This window comes from Protopterus annectens, chromosome 1.part0 (genome assembly GCF_019279795.1).
Source record: "Protopterus annectens isolate FY-2018-M chromosome 1.part0, PAN1.0, whole genome shotgun sequence".
In the NCBI taxonomy this organism is placed as follows: Eukaryota; Metazoa; Chordata; order Ceratodontiformes; family Protopteridae; genus Protopterus; species Protopterus annectens.
Window position 1 is genome coordinate 699,044,628 of NC_056725.1, and position 16,516 is coordinate 699,061,143.

A 16,516-nucleotide genomic window follows, 5' to 3' on the forward strand; every position below is an offset into this window, starting at 1 on the left:
CCTTTTTCAAGGAGGTCTAGTGCAGGCAAGCCAAGAGTTAATTTGTAAATACTCATCCAGTCATCCATTTTCTGTTTGAAGGAAGATAATGTACACACTGATTAATGGTAATGACATTCACTTGTTTGGGCCCATCGCTGCAATGTTTCTTGCCTTAGACAGAACATTGTGTACCTGTTCCCTAGTGACAGTGGGGGGGGGGGGTATATTTGATGGTATTTCCTGAGGGAGGGTTGGGGGGGGGGGAGTAAAGTTGGAGATGAATTTTTGAGCCAATAGGTTTGCTATATCTTCTGGCTCGGTATAAGTGGCTCTACTAACAATGAGCTCTGCACACAATTGTGTATTGCCTTTGAGTTTGCTGACTTAGCTAAAGAATGCCTTGTGGTTATCCTTGGCCTTAGAGGGCAAATTTACCTCAAATTTGGCTTTGGCAGACTACTGAGAGTTGTTTAGTTTGATGAGAGTGATTTTATCCTACTGGATGCTGCACTCCTAATTTTTGCCATGGTTTTCTTCCATCTGTTATACAGCCTACTGATATTGTAATTGCCCCAGTTTGGCTTGTTTTTTTAGACAGTTCTGTACTTATTTCTACTCACTACAGCTGGCTCTATTAACATGATTGCAGTTTCTATTAACAGTTTCACATAGGCAGCAGTGCTCCCACCTTGGTTTTGTTTTCTGGGATGTCCAATGGGGATATGGCCCATTTTCAGTGGAGGACAAGGTAGAAGAGCTCTGATGTAACAACACAGAAAAGCTGCCAAAGATAAAACTAAATACATTCACAGCTACTATAACTGTGCATAAAAAATGAAGTGATTGTACAATTACCTGTGTAAGATACGCACTTAGCTAAAAAATGTGCATATAGAATAAAAGTGTTAAGCAATATATGGAAATACAGAAGGCATTGCACATGATACCACAATATGCGTAATGCTCATAAAGATGGTTATCGATGGAAAAGCAAGTTTGATAACCCAGAGTCTGTCACTTTGTGTATGCTGGTAAAATTATGAATATTAGACTTCACTCATTTTAAACACAACATTTTCCAGCATAAAGGCAGTCAGTTATACATCTGGTTCATTTCAGAATAACAAAAACCTGTAACAGCAGCATATACATCATAATTGTATCTTTAATCAGAAAACAGTGGGTATAATAAAATAATAAGCTTTTGCTCTCAGCTGCCGATATATTTGAGTGATGTCAACTGTATAGATACAAAATACAGATGGAGCAAGTGCAAACTTATGAGAAACAAAACTACTTGATATCTTCAGGTTTCTATAGGGTATTTCCAAATTATTACACCCCTTGCTCTGCCCTTTAGAACCACTTGGGGCCCTGTTACATATGTGATTATCATTTAGTCCTAACTCACTGAGGGGACTAAGCAAAAGGCAGTGTTTTATATCATCAGTGGTCTTGGTTAGACATATAAAGGCTGTAACACTGCTAGTAATACTTTTGCAAAGAACAGGTCTACCTACTGATAAGTAGTGTCTCACAACAGAATGTATCTTTGAAGTATAATCTCTTTGCTGTGAAGGATATACCAAGAATTTCAGAATTCAAGAGCAAAAGAGAAATTAAGAGTTGTGTGCATTTATTATAAATTAAGCAGAAAGCTGTGAGGAAGTTTGTTGTTTGTTAAAACTGGTATCTAGCCAGCCAACTAATACAGTTGAGTTGCATCTGAGTCCTGTAGTGACTCTGTGAACAGTTGTCACTATCCACAGAGTTTACTAGCCAAGCAGGGAATTCAGTAGACCTTCTTCCATATCAGATACACGCACACACATCCTGTCCTCCATAAAACGTGAATCCTCTGCAGCTAAGTCCTCCACAAAACGCGAATCCTCTGCAGCTAAGTCCTCCACAAAATGGCCACTGATCCACGAATCCCCTGGCCAGCGCATGGGTCTCCCTCCACAAAACCGCCATCCGCGCATGGGTCTCCCACGAGAGATGGCTAGTCCCACGAGAGTAGTCGGCTGGAGCCTCCATCCTGCCTCCATCCTTTCGGTCTGTGCGGTCATTACCGCACAAACCTCTGGGCTGGAAGGGCGGAGTTTCCTGCCTTTCCTATCCGGACTGCCTAACAGAGCAGTCTGGAGCTCTGAAATGAGCATGCATGCGTGCATGGAGACCTCAGGAACCATGCACGCATGCGTGGAATCCGTGAATTTTTTTTTTTTAAAGTATATTTTTCAGCTTTATTCTACAGGTGGGGGCTGCAGTCCTATAGCATGAGCCGCCCCTGGACTACTTCCTCCTTCTGCATTGGAGGGAATCATCATCCTTGGCCTCGCCTAACTCCATTGTAGGAATATTTCTGTGTCTTGAGGGCTCTGCTCTGCACTGCCTTTTTCTCCAGTCTTGGCACCAGTGTATACAGCAGGATTGGGGCTTGTTTTATTGTGGAAACCCACCTTTTTTGTATGATACATGCTTTTTAAAATACAGTCTATATATCAGTGACATCTTGGTGAGATTTTTGTGAAAACATGGTTCACCAAGTGAAGGCACTTGCTAACACTTCAGAATGAATTCAGTTACAGCAATGCTACTGTCTTTTTCTTGCTGATTCCCCTCTGCGTTCATACCTCTTCATCTCTCCGTTCAGATCCTGAATATAGGTACATGTAGATAAACTGTATAAATGCACGTGTGTGTGTGTGTGTGTGTGTGTGTGTGTGTGTGTGTGTGTGTGTGTGTGTGTGTGTGTGTGTATCTATATATAAACACACACACACATACATACACACACACACACACACACACATTGTACTTTACTGTGAATAAAGCTAGAGATAACAGCAGACTAGTCTCCTCATTTGTAGACTTGTCTAAAGCCTTCGACACAGCTCATCACAGCAAACTTCTACTTATATCCTTATTAGGCCACTGTCAGCCCACCTTTCTGTATTTCAGAAGCTACCTATCCAGTAGGTATCAGCCAGTAAAATGGCACTTCACCCTCCCTCTGTACTTCCCAGTCACCACTGGTGTACCACAAGGCTCCATCCTTGGTCCCCTCATCTTAAACATTCTCACCAACACCCTCAACACATCCATATGACAGGCCTTCCTAATACATTACACAGATGACTTCACACTCATTTGCACATCTGACAACATGGCACAACTCCAAAAATGTCCTCAGGAAGCTTTAACCACAACTGAAACTCACAGCTCATGGTCATCCATAAAGAAACACTACTGTTTTTTCCCCTCCAGATCACTCTCCTATGAAAAAACAACATTTAAAGTCCTCCTCTTAATAATACAACCATTGAAAGCACTTCTGATAGCAAATTATTAAGGATGATAATGGATGATCTTAAATTCGACCTGCATATACAAAATTGCTTAAGGATAAACTCATCATAAAATAAGGATGCTTTATAGAGCCAAAAACATTCCCACTGACACAACTAAAGCTATACTTGCCACTACTTATCTCTTTGTTGTACTTCTTTATGGTGCTTCCATCCTTACTAACCTTCAGGCATCAGAAAAATCAAAACTTGAACAGTACTGTAACAAATTTGCAGCAAATACCCTTTACAGAATCCACCACTGTATAGCATTAAAAAGCTTAAATTGGTTAGAACTACCCCATCAACTAACATATACACAGCTTTTTAACACCTATAATATTATCCATAATCGATGTACTTATCCAGCACTAAGTCACATTGTATGTAACTATGTTTGTAGTCTGTCATTTAGGATCCGGTGACCAAAAACTCCTGTCTGTCCACAGAGTAATCATATCTGCCGGGCATTGTCTGTGCTTGCAGTGTAGCTAAGGCCTGGAACTCCTTATCTATTTCCCTCAGGACAATACCCTCCCTTCCATCTTTCAAAACCATACTGAAAGAATTCCTAGCCAAAAGTTGGCTCTGTTATTTCTCAACACCAGGATAAACTACAACTGTAAATGTGAACAAATGCCTATTCATACCTTACATCTCTTTCCTCTCCCATCTTCACTCACTTCCTTAGTTCTACCAAATTCTCTCACTGGGTTTTCCCTCTAAATATACTGTAAGCCTGCTTTTCCTTCTCTTTATATTGCAATTCCTATTTGTATTATATAACTTACTTTTAATTTATCTGTAAACTGGCTAAAATTTCTCTTAACTATTGTTGTCATATAACTTGTATTTGTTCTTAACCAATGTTTTCATGGTATGTCTAATTTGGTATATTGATTTAAACCAACCACTTTAGCTGCTGATAATCTCCCTGCAAATTATCTAAAAATTGCATCAGAAGCTATCTCCTACTCAATAACCATACTTATAAATAGATCAGTTGCAGAAGCATATGTCCCCACTATTTGGAAAATCTCACACAGCTAGCATCTGCACAAAGGTGGTGGCTCCCATGAACTTACTAATTATCACCCCATTGCCACCCTCTCCCCCCTGTCTAAAATCCTAGAAAGAGTAGTACACTCCCAACTCATACAATGTCTATTATCTCACAATCTCCTGTCCCATACCCAACATAGTTTCTGCCCTGCATAGAGCAGCACAACAGCACTACTGTCCTTCACAAACATAGTTAATCATCACAGAAACAACTCCCAGTTTGTATCAGCCATATTCCTAGACCTGTCAAAAACCTTTGATATGGTCAGTCATACAAGCTCATTAATGCCCTCTCCTCCCACAACCTCAGCGACACAGCTGTAGCCTGGTTTCAAAGCTTCTTAACAGGTCCTCAACAATCTATTCGTTGGTAACAGTCCCTCTCACCCCGTCTACCAGTTACCTTAGGGGTACCACAAGGCTCCATCCTTGGACCCCTTCTTTGCTCACTATTTACCAATCACCTCCATTCTGCCACTCCCCATGCCAATGTCATTCAGTATGCTGACGACTCCACTCTGATCTGCTCTGCTTCTACCCTCAATGACCTTCAATCCATCACCCAGGGCTCCTTCTAATCTGTTGAAACATGGTTAATAAATTCCCAGCTTATATTAAATCCTAATAAAACTAAACTTATGCTTTTCTACCCCACTAGAAATACTTCTTCCACAACCTTTCATATCTTCTGTAAAAACAAAACCATGATCATTCCTACCCCCTATACCAATCTGCTAAGTGTTGTAATCAATAATAACCTGAAATTTGACCTCCATATAGTCCAGTCCATCAAAAAAGTTCACAAGAAACTTTGCCTCCTATATAGGAATAAACAGTTTCTAACAAGCAGTACAAAAATCACAATTGCTAGAACACATCTACTATTGACACTCCTGTATGCATCCCCAGTTCCAACAAACCTCCATAAAACTGACCTTGCCAAGCTTGAAACCTGCTATAACAAAATCTCCAAATTTGCCACTAATGCCTCATATAATTCCCATCACTGTCTATCACTCAAGCAGCTTGATTGGCTAGAACTCCCTCTGTTACTTCAGTTTTAATCAACTAACCTTAGCTCACAAAATTCTGCACCACTCAGAAAATAACCCAGCCCTCCAAAGACATTATTCAACCATACTATGCATCTAGATCCCTTCGCTCAAGCAGTAGACTTCTCCTCCAAGTCACCAAAGCAAAAAACACAGCAGGTGAAGCCCTTTTCTCCAACTATATTTCCAAGCTTTGGAACTCTGCCCAACCCACTACTGACCACTTCCACATCTAAACAGTTTAAAAGCCTACCTTGCCAACTCCTGGCTCTGCTCCTGTTACAGTCCAGATTAGACCCCCCAAACCACCTTTCCAACCCTCCTTCACTAGACCGCCTCTTTAAACATTGAACTCATTCAATTAATTCCTTGTAGATTTTTATGTCAAATTTATCTCTATCAATTTCTAATGTCTTTGTTAAAATATATATCTCTTTGTTCAAAGTTGTATGCACTGAACATAACTACAAACCCTCATGATGTATTAAATGTTCTGGTTATAGTTCCTATTGTTTAACTCCTGTGAAACTATTACTGTTGTAGATGTTCTTGCTAAAGTTTCTGTTGTTTAACTCCTGTAAAACTATTAATGTTTTAAAGTTATGTATTAAATTAATGTTTTTAAAATGTGTTCCACTATACTATTTACTAACAACTACATATTGTATGACATTGGAGCTTTTCTCCTCAGGCCTCCACTGAAAAAGGTCACATGCCCAGATGGACTTTCCCGGTTAACAAATGTAAAAATAAAATAAATAAAAAATAAACTGTATTTGTTTTTTGTATTATTTTTAGACTGCAACATTTTTGTTCTTAAAATGTTTTGTAGTACTTTGAAGTTTTCTGTCTGGTTCTCTTCAGAAAACGGACTCCTACCCAGTTGGACTTTCTCAGTAATCAAATGTTAAATAATATATATACGTATACTAACACACACACACACACACACATGCATAGATAAAAACCCACACACAAGTAGTTTATATATATATATATATATATATATGTGTGTGTGTGTGTGTGTATATATATATATATATATATATATATATATAATATATATATATATATATATATATATATGTATATATAAAACATGTCAAGTGTGTTTTTAAACATCTATCCAATTAAAATCAAATGCACAGCATACTTTTAGCAATAAAATTCATTTTAACCTCTCTGATTTAATCTGTTTTTATGAAATTTTTTCATTTATTCATTTCCAAAAAGGAAATGTATTGGACAGGCTTGGTAAAAGAATATTTTCATCTTCCGCTTTGACAAATATAATTCTTAACTATCAGACTTGTTATTGTGCAGATAGTTTGAGAGAATTTATCTGCAACACCACCTCCTGAAAGTAGTGCCTCTCTGAATTCCAGTGTTTCTAACATTTTTTCCAGTTTCAAAAACATGCTTTAAGGGAGTGTGTATGACTGTGCAGGTACTACTGTATAAAGGACCATGGCTACTACTACTGTTACTACAGTATTGAGGAGATATGCATGGGTTCATGATCAGATGTTTTCTGATGAGATAAAAGTCTGAAATGTTATATTCTGCTTTATGTAAGGAGTTTTTTTTTTGGCCCATCTACCACTCAGGTCCTGAAGTAATTTATTGAGACAGAAAGGGAAATTAATACAGGGTGTGTCTTAGATTTACAGGCTCTCTCTTAAAAATCTCCTATATCCTCTTTTCCTAAAAAAAAAATATATATAAACTTCTTGCCTTCTCAAGCCAAACAGGGAACCATAAGGAGCTTGCAGAAAGGGAATAACAAGAAACAAGGAAAGGAATAGTTTCCAAAAAAGGGTCAGTCTTATACTTCAGAATGACTGTACCAGCATTCGTTTCCCCTTCCCAGTACCTCCTGCCCTTGTCTGTCTAAAACTGTCACTGATCATTATGCTTTGGCACACACAAATACCTCCTTTCGGGGAGTTACTCCTCACTCACAGAAACAGAGTATTTTTCTCAAGTTCCTCAGGAATTCCTTACCCTATGAGTCCAAGAAGCAGTGCCATTAAATCAAAAAGGCAAGAGCAGTTTTAGATCTTTCCTTTCTGAATCTGTATGTGAAAGTACCAAAATTCAAGATGCTGATAGAAATCTGTTACCTCTCATTCCTCAAAAGAGGGATGTGTATCAGCAGATTCTCATAGCCACTGGCTTCAGGAAATACCATATATTTTATGTGTATGTGTCACAACTGTACTCTGCATTACCGGTTGGGTTATTTGCAACTGCAAGAATATTTACAAAGCATTTAGATCCAGTTGTAGCTCATTGCAGACTGAATGTGATTCTTTGCTCAAATTTCAGTTTTCATTTTCATACGAATGGGTTTCTTCTCTTCTGACCAATCTGTAATTCTAGATGAATGTTCAGAAATCATCCTTGACCTCATCGCAAAGAAGTGTCTTTCAGGTTGCCTTATAGACACCTCTCATCAAAAAGCTTTTTTTTTTTGACAAAGGAGGAGGTGGATTTTGTCTGGAAACTTTTTTGAGTTCCTCCATTCAATTTCTGACTTGGGCCAGAGAGTATTTCATAATCTTGGGGTTCATGGTTTCTATGATTCTCATGATTTCTCTTTTCATGTTATACAGTAAAAAGATTAAAAAAAAAAAAACTCATGAACCCAACATTTGCATCCTATGGTATTTCTGATTCCAGTTTTGGGCTTTGTCAAAAGGAACTGCACTGGTGGATACTATAGATAGAAGTAAACCAAGGTCTCAGCTTTTCTCTTTAACTTCCATGCCAGTCTATTACTATGGATGCCTCAGATTTCACTCGGGGAGCAGTTTCTTTGGGGGTAAAAGTGCAAGGCCTGTGGAATTCCTTAGACAGACCAAAGTACGTAAATGTCAGAAAGTTTGTGATTCATGCCTTAAAATCTCTTCATTGTCAGTGGTCCCCTACGTGAACACAGACAACACTGGAGTGATGTGGTACATAAACAAGTAGGGAGACAGCAAGTCATACCCTCTGTGGAGGCTGGCTGTTATGGCTTGGGAGGCAGCTCTTCAGCAATCTGTAATCCTCCAAGCATCTTACATTCCATCAGAACAAAACACAATGGTAGACGAGCTGAACAGGACAAGAACAGACCCACACAAATGGAAATTGAAGTAGAAGGGGATTTCAGGAATAGATCCAGTTGTAGGGAACACCTCAAATAGATTTGTTTACCTCCTTTTAAAACAGAACTGAATAGATGTTCTTTCATGCAGTCAGGAATATTCTGTTACGCCTTTCTACTGATATCCAGGGTAATTCTGAAGGTTCAGAAGAACTCTCCAGGGATCATTATGGTCACTCCTTTTTGGTGCAGGCATAATTGGTTCTCTGTAGTCATGGAATTGGCCGGGAAAATGACCACAAGATTCCTCACATACTGGATCTCATCATACAAAACAAGGTGCATTTGATACACCTAGATCTCAAACATTCTTCAGCTAACTGCCTGGATGATTCAGTTACTTTTAGGCATCTCTCTCATGAGTACATGCACCAGGTACTAATGGAAGCAAGAACGTCTGCTGTTAGGAATTCTTACACTGGCAAATACAAATGTTTTCTAGTTTGTGCCTAGCCAACAACAGAGTCCTGTCTGGGATTATGTACCACTGGTCCTTAAATATTTATGTGAGCTACTATCCCATGACCTCTTTTTTCCTCTGTTATGGTACATATTGTGTCCAATTCAATTTGTCTGCCCATGGATCCTCCTATTTCTTTGTTTTTAGTGAACAATTTGTGAAGGGAGTTCTGGTTCTTAGACCTCCTCATAAACAGGTTGCTTCTTACTGGAGTCTTAACTTTGTGCATGAAGATTTAACGGTGTTTCCATTGGAACCCTGCTCATCAGGTAGAAGTAAGGTTCATTGTGTGGAAATACTGTTCTTTTCATTGCTCTGACATCTGCAAGAAGAGTGTCTGAGTTGCAAGTTCTTAGGGTGGGTGAACTCTGTTTTTTTTCCATAGGGATAGGGTCTTAATTAGTAAATCCCTCATTCATGCCCAAAGTGGTTTCAGAGTTTCTTTTGAATCAAACCATCAATATCTCATTGTTTTATCTATACCTTCAAAAATAGGGAGAAAGGGCTATACATACTTTAGGCATTCAGAAGCTGCTTAGGTACTGTCCTGGCAGAACTAAGTCCTTTAGAAAAGCAGATCAGCTATTTGTTTCTTATGCTGGGATTAATAAAGTACATCCTATGTCAAAATCGATTATTTCTAGGTGATTATCCTCAGATATTGCCTTTTGTTATTCCCACCATGGTAAACCAGTTCTAGGCAGTGTAAAGGCTCATTCTTCTAGAGCCTTGGCTTCTTCGATGGCATATTGGAAAGGTGTAGACTCTAGAAGTATTCTAGAGGCCACTTCATAGTCCTCTGTAAATACAGGTTTTGCTAGGGTCATATCCCTTCCTCCTCCTTCCAAGCTGGATAAGCTTTGGTAATCAACCCATGCAGCTTAAAGGCTACTGTAGCAGTGGGAATGAAGAACATTGTACAATTGTGTAAGTTACATTTACCCATATTAGTAGATGTCTATATACCTTACTTCTGCAGTAACCATACTTTGAGGGTAAGATTTGGGACAGAATTCCAGACAGTCTTAGTCAAAAATTAACTATTCAAACCATGTCCAGCAGCAGCACTGGGTCTAACAGTTATAATTTGTTTTTTATTGTATCCTTCTGTGTGATGAGTGGTTATGTTTCAGAACTGTCAAGGTGAATGTCTGTGTGTGTAAGGAATCCTAGCTAAATTACCAAAGAGATTATAGCAAAATATTTTGGCAAAGTTGCTGAAGTCATAACCTCTGGTATTGTTTACAGTATGATTTATTCTTTCATGTCCATGTTTACAGTACCTCCTTGAATGTTGAAAAACTTTTTTATTATCACCAGAATGGGGCATCCAGATTTACGCAATATCTACACTTTGTTTTCCTAATACTCTTCCCTAGTGAACTTTTGAATGTAAATAATAATTTTCATTCCTTGCATTTGATTTTAATTGTTGCTAAATGACTTTCTGCTAAGCACCTCTAGTGGTTATTTTGTTAAGATTTGCATTATAAAGAATACTTGTTTTTTACAGAGCAATTGTGGCATATTCCAGCATCAGCTCGAGTGACTTCCTTTGCTGGGAGCAATGTGAACAAGCGCCACAACCGACAGGAAGTTGTAGGCAAGGAATCCCCCAACCGACATCCCAAAGTAAGTCAATGGCACATTGACTATATTGTTTGTCTGTCTACAGGCCAAGACACATAATCCCCTAGAAGGTGACATGGAAAGCCTTCAAATATCTGTTTTCCACGTGTTTTGTGATTGTGTAATGTTGGTGAAGTTATATATGAGTGACAAATTCCATGGGAAAAAATGGTTGTAGGCTAGTGCTCTTTTGAAATTTTTGTATCATTTTTATGTGTAAGTGGCACTTGCTATGTAAAAAAAAATGAAGGTACATTTTTCTAGGGCGAGATGTTTAATTCATTCTTAGCGTAAATTAGCTGAGCATTTGTCCACTTTTACAGAATGTATGTTTTTGAATCTTTGACAGATTTTGAAGTTAGCTTGTTTTATTATTGCCCTTATTTTTAGCTATGTATTTTTTATAAATGTAGCCCTCATTTTGTTAACCCACCTTATTCTTTTATAGGGTTACTGGAATGTCAAAGTTTATTCCAGCAACTGTTGCAGAGCTTTGAAGATCATTATGGACGGAGTGTTGGTGTATTGCAGAATGCAGTTGTCCACACACACACACACAGACACACACACACACACACACACACACACATTACATAAATACCTGTGAGCAGTTTGGAATATTTCCAGTCAACCTTTCACATTTTTTCTAGATGTAATATACATGAAATATAGGGGGTTGGTGTTTGGCTTAATGGTTAAGTTGTTTACCTCACAAACACAGAAGTGCAGGGTTTGATTCTCTCCTTTGAAATAAATTGGCTAGCTCACAAGGGCAGCTAGCCTTATGCTGTAGTCTAGTAGCTAGTCCACTGTGAGTCTTTGAACCTATGGACTATGAGCAGAACATGTATGAGCTGTTGAGAAAGCACTGACATTATCGAAAATTGACATAGAAAATTGTTATAAAAGTATAGAAGCAACTGAAATTTTAAGCACAGTTGACTTTCCACTTTATCATGATTCTGTTGCTGTGCTTTGCCAGAAAAGTGAAGTTTTTAAATCACTGAATAAATCTATTTCTATGTTATAAGAATGAAAACCAATTAGCAAAGGGAATTCTTGAGTCCATTGACAAGGAAACTTAGCTGACGTTCTGACATGATTCATAACTGGAACAAAAAGTGAACTTAAAGGAATATGTAGACTGACAGCAAGTATAGGCAGCTTTGCCAGCCTGTTGTGTCATATCCTTGTTAACTAGTTAAGCTGTTAATCACACTTCAACAATAGTATGCATTTTTCTTGTCTCTCACTGTAGTTGTTTTGTGCATTTTTGAATTCAGCATAATTCCCTCTTCTGGAAGCTGCCCACATATTTGTTTCTGACTGTGCATCATCTTGGAAAGAGAAAAAACTTTCCCTACCTAGCTGTTTTCAATTTGTGGTGTCCTGTCCTTTGATCTTTTGTTTGGAAGAATTTCAGTAGTCATACCTGTCAACCTGCAGACATTGAAAATAAGAACAAAAGCCCCCGAAAAATAGATAGATCCAGTCAAAAATCTGGACATCAAATTAGCTTAACATTTGCATACCAAACAGCACATAACTCTTCCTGCTTCTAGCAGGAATGTGGGATGCTACTCAGAAACACTTGTTTATAAAACAGAATGAAAAAAATGATTGAAACAATTATTAGAGAGACTTTGCTGAACTGTATTGCAAACTTCTACCACACAAGGTCATTTATTTTGGTTCTGGAAAAAAGGGATGAAAGATGTTTGTCTTCTTTCTTTAAATTATTGGTGCTCTTGTATATTGGTCATGTAGCATGGTTTCCTGTTTACTAGACAGCTTCAAAACTCAGAATTGATGAGGAGGATTCAGAAAATAGTGCGAAGGGGTAAACCAAGCCAGAAAATAAGGACATGCCACAAATAATAAGAACGTTGCGAAAAGGGGTAAATGAGACTTGAAAATAGGAACATTCCTCCAAAATAGGGACAGTTGAGGGGGTCTGATCCTCTTAGAAGATATTTTTTGATTATCTCGCACTGTTTTTGTGTGACTACTTTCACATACTCAGCTCACAGTATTTCAGGAGATTTAGTCACATGGAACCACAGTACTAAGCCAGCAAATGTCATCATATAGTTGACTTACAAGATATCCACGCTGTGAATGCAGTTACACTGTGGCAAAATGATGGTTTCAAGGTGTCCAATCTTTCAAGTCTGATATATAAAGTATCCACACTGAAGATGTAGTAGCTGCTGTAAACTGTAGCAAACTGTAATTATAACTTAACCAATCAAACAGTTCAAATAGGAGCTGCTGGATTCACAGCGTGGATATCTTGTAAGTGCATTTAATTGAATCATTGGAAATTCATGCAAGTTTTTATATATATATGCTGCACTTTTACAAGATGTCCTTCAAGGATGCATCTGCAGTCCTAACAAATGGGTTGTCCTGCCTCAGGCAGCCCTTCGGTCGGCCGGATTCCAAAGTCTGGGTCTGGCCTCGGCTGTTGTCGCACTTCACCCGACGTCATAGCTGCGGTTCAGCGGGTATAAAGGCATCAGCCGACGCCATTTTCCCCAGTCTTTCTTGCCGCGTGGCGCCCGAAGCAGAAGCTGTTCGCAAGTGCCGGTCGGTCAGAACCAGAGATTGCCACTACCGAAGACTTCTAAAAAGCTAAGTACCCCGTTGGGGACTCTTTCTTGCCTCAGCCGATGTCAGAAAAAGTGAATAACTGTTTAACTTGTGGGAAACAAATACCTCATAAAGATTTCCACTCTTACTGCCTACCTTGTTTAGGCCCAGACCACGACGTAGCAGCTTGTCTAGCCTGTGCTTCCTTCAACCGACGAACGCTTAGACGTCGGTCGGAGTTTGCAGAGGAGTTTTTCGGCTCCGCTTTTGCTTATAACATGCCGTCGGAGACTCCGACTTCCCAATTAGCTAAAAAGCGTAAGGAAAAGGACCGACACTCGCGGTCCACAGTTTCGGCCGAAACCGCGGTTAAGCCAACCGCGAGTTTCTCGGTTTCGGCCGAAACCGAGTCAGCGGTTCTTCCTTCGGCCGAAAGCATGCCTCCTACAACCGAGGCCTCATCCAGCATGGCTGAATCTGCTACGGAAATTCCACCTGCTCTTACAGGTTCTCATGATTTATCAGATACTATCCCCTTAGATATATCTACTCCTGCACGTGGAGCTGCTAGGCCCCCTGCATCCATGTCAATTAAGGCTTTTGCCAGGGATAAAGCAGCTAAATCAACAAAGACCGTGCCTGCTAAAACCCCTTCTCACAGGCCTAGCTCTAGTACTCAAATGCTTAGTCTAGCAGAGGATCTCATTTCTTTGATCAGGGGATCCCAGCCTCACCCTGACAGGGCCTCTCAACCCCCTCCAGAGAAGAGGCCTAGAGCAGAGCCCCCTGAGCCAGTTTCTACTGATTACTCCTCTGATGATTCAGCCAATACAAATCCCCCAGAAGGCCCTTATTCTCCATATGAGGACTCAGATGCAGAACACTCCATCCCTTCTGCCTCTCCTCCTGAGGAATTTTCTTTTGGGGAAACCTTGCATGCTATGAGAGAACAATTTCAATGGCAGGGCCAGGATTTTTCAGACTCTAGGAAAAGGCTTAGGACCTTTTTACATTTGCCACAGCATAGGCCTTTAGCCATTCCTCCAGTACTTACACTTGTGGATGATGCATTTAATGATGCTTGTACTGCTCCTGACTCTCTTCCTCCAGCCCCTGCTAAGCCCGACAGATACTACAGGGTTCCGGACACACATTATCACTTGTATAAGGCTCCTATTGCAGATCCTGAAACTATTTCACAGGGCCCCAAAGCTGTAGCAGCTGCCTCTACCAAAAACCCCCTCCCCTCTGAAAGAGAATCTAGGGCTTTAGAGATGGGGTAAAAAAGTGTATACTTCTGCTACTCTTTCGGCCAGGGCCTTAAACTGTCAATTCCACATGATTCAATATCAGGAATTCCTGTTAGATCAGCTAACTAAAAAACTGTCCTCACCTGAGCCTTTAGACCGTAAGTCCCTTCAGGATTTGGTACATAACACTCAGCAGGTCAGTAATCATTCCTTAAAATGCGGCTATGATGCACTGGAGGCTTCCTTTAGATCAGCTATGACTGGTACAGTGATCAGAAGGCATGCATGGTTAAAAGAGCAATCCTTACCAGACCATGTAAAGTCCAAGCTTCTAGATGCTCCCATGGAAAAGCACAGTTTGTTTGGTTCCCCTGCACAGCAAGTGTTAAAGAAGGTGGAAGAAAAAGCTAAATCTGTCCAGACAGTCAAGGATTTCTTACAGGTCCAGCCTCCGAGGTTTAGTAGGAACTGGCCTTCCAAGAATTGGTCCTTTCCAGACACCACCAGAGCACAGAGAAGCAGAAATAGACGCCCAAGAGGCAGAGGTCAATCCAGAGGTGCCTACAGGGGACGTCAGTGGCAGCCTAACAGCCAGAGAAGTACTGCCACAGATCCAGCCACTACCACTTCCACAGGACAATCACAGTGACTTGGCTCTGAAACCGCCTCCCAGGGAACAACTAGAAGCACCCTTAGGCGGAAAGTTAGCCTTATTTTCAGTAAATTGGCATTACATTACAGGAGACAAATGGATTTTGCAGACAATAGACAAAGGCTACAGGTTTCACTTCCATACTCTTCCAAGGAAGAGAGGAATGCCAAACCTACCTCCAAACCAAAAGACAAACGCTCTACAGCAAATAGACCACTTACTAAGGATGAGAGCTATAGAAAAGGTACCGACTATGGAACAAGGACAAGGATTTTATTCCAGGCTTTTCCTGGTACCAAGAAAGGAAAACCAATGGAGACCTATCCTCGACCTGTCCGCTCTGAACACATATCTTATTGTTCCAAAATTCAAGATGCTGACCCTACAGCAACTTCTTCCCATGCTGGGCAAGGAGTCTTCGCTGGTGACTCTGGATCTCAAGGAGGCATACCTGCACGTCCCCATACGACCAAATTGCAGAAGATACCTCAGATTTCTTGCAGGATCAGAGCATTATCAATTGTCAGCATTGCCTTTTGGCTTATCTACTGCGCCCAGAGTATTCACGAAATGCCTGGCATCAGTAATTGCTCATTGCAGGCTTCAGGAATTCAAATTTATCCATACCTGGACGACTGCCTGTTACAAGCGGACAGCAAAGACAAATTAACAAAAGATTTGAAAGGTTATTCACCTACTACAAGCCCTGGGATACACAGTCAACACAAAAAAGTCAAGGCTGATCCCATCCCAAAGGATAACTTTCTTGGGTGCAGAACTGGACACATCAAACCAGATGGCATTCCTCACAGCAGAAAAGCAGAAGCAACTACCACCTTATTTCATGGCATTAACAGCACAGAACCAGCTTACAGCAAGGAAAATCCTGCAAGCCCTGGGTTACATGGCATCCTGCATAATATTGATTCCACATGCTAGACTACATATGAGGAAGTTGCAATGGTACCTGAGGAATTTATGGTCTCAGCACAAGCACAGCCTAGAAACCCAAATTCCAATAATTCCATGCCTGAAGCAAGAATTCCAGTGGTGGGCCCAGGCCTGTCAATCGAACAAAGGACTGCCCTTCCACAGGCCTCACCCAAACCAGATTATCACCACGGACGCCTCAGACCTCGGTTGGGGGGCACACATGGTGGACAAGTGCATACAAGGCTTATGGACTCAAGACCAGATGAACCTACACATAAATCAAAAAGAGATGCTGGCAGTAAAGCGGGCAATTCAGACATTCAGACCGTTTCTTCAACAGGGTCATTTGCTGATAAGGACGGACAACACCACAGTTATGTGGTATATCAACAAACAGGGAGGC

The 16,516-nt window shown here is 40.3% G+C and overlaps 1 protein-coding gene across 3 annotated transcripts in view; it reads left to right on the plus strand.

The window, feature by feature from the left end:
• Positions 1-16,516, plus strand: part of SIPA1L3 (signal induced proliferation associated 1 like 3) — a 3,185,962-nt gene that overhangs the window by 1,902,096 nt on the left and 1,267,350 nt on the right. For all 3 annotated transcript variants that reach the window (XM_044062280.1, XM_044062270.1, XM_044062288.1), the window contains exon 13: positions 10,571-10,689. In XM_044062280.1, coding sequence (XP_043918215.1) covers positions 10,571-10,689 — 119 coding nt within the window. The remainder of the gene's footprint in view (positions 1-10,570; positions 10,690-16,516) is intronic.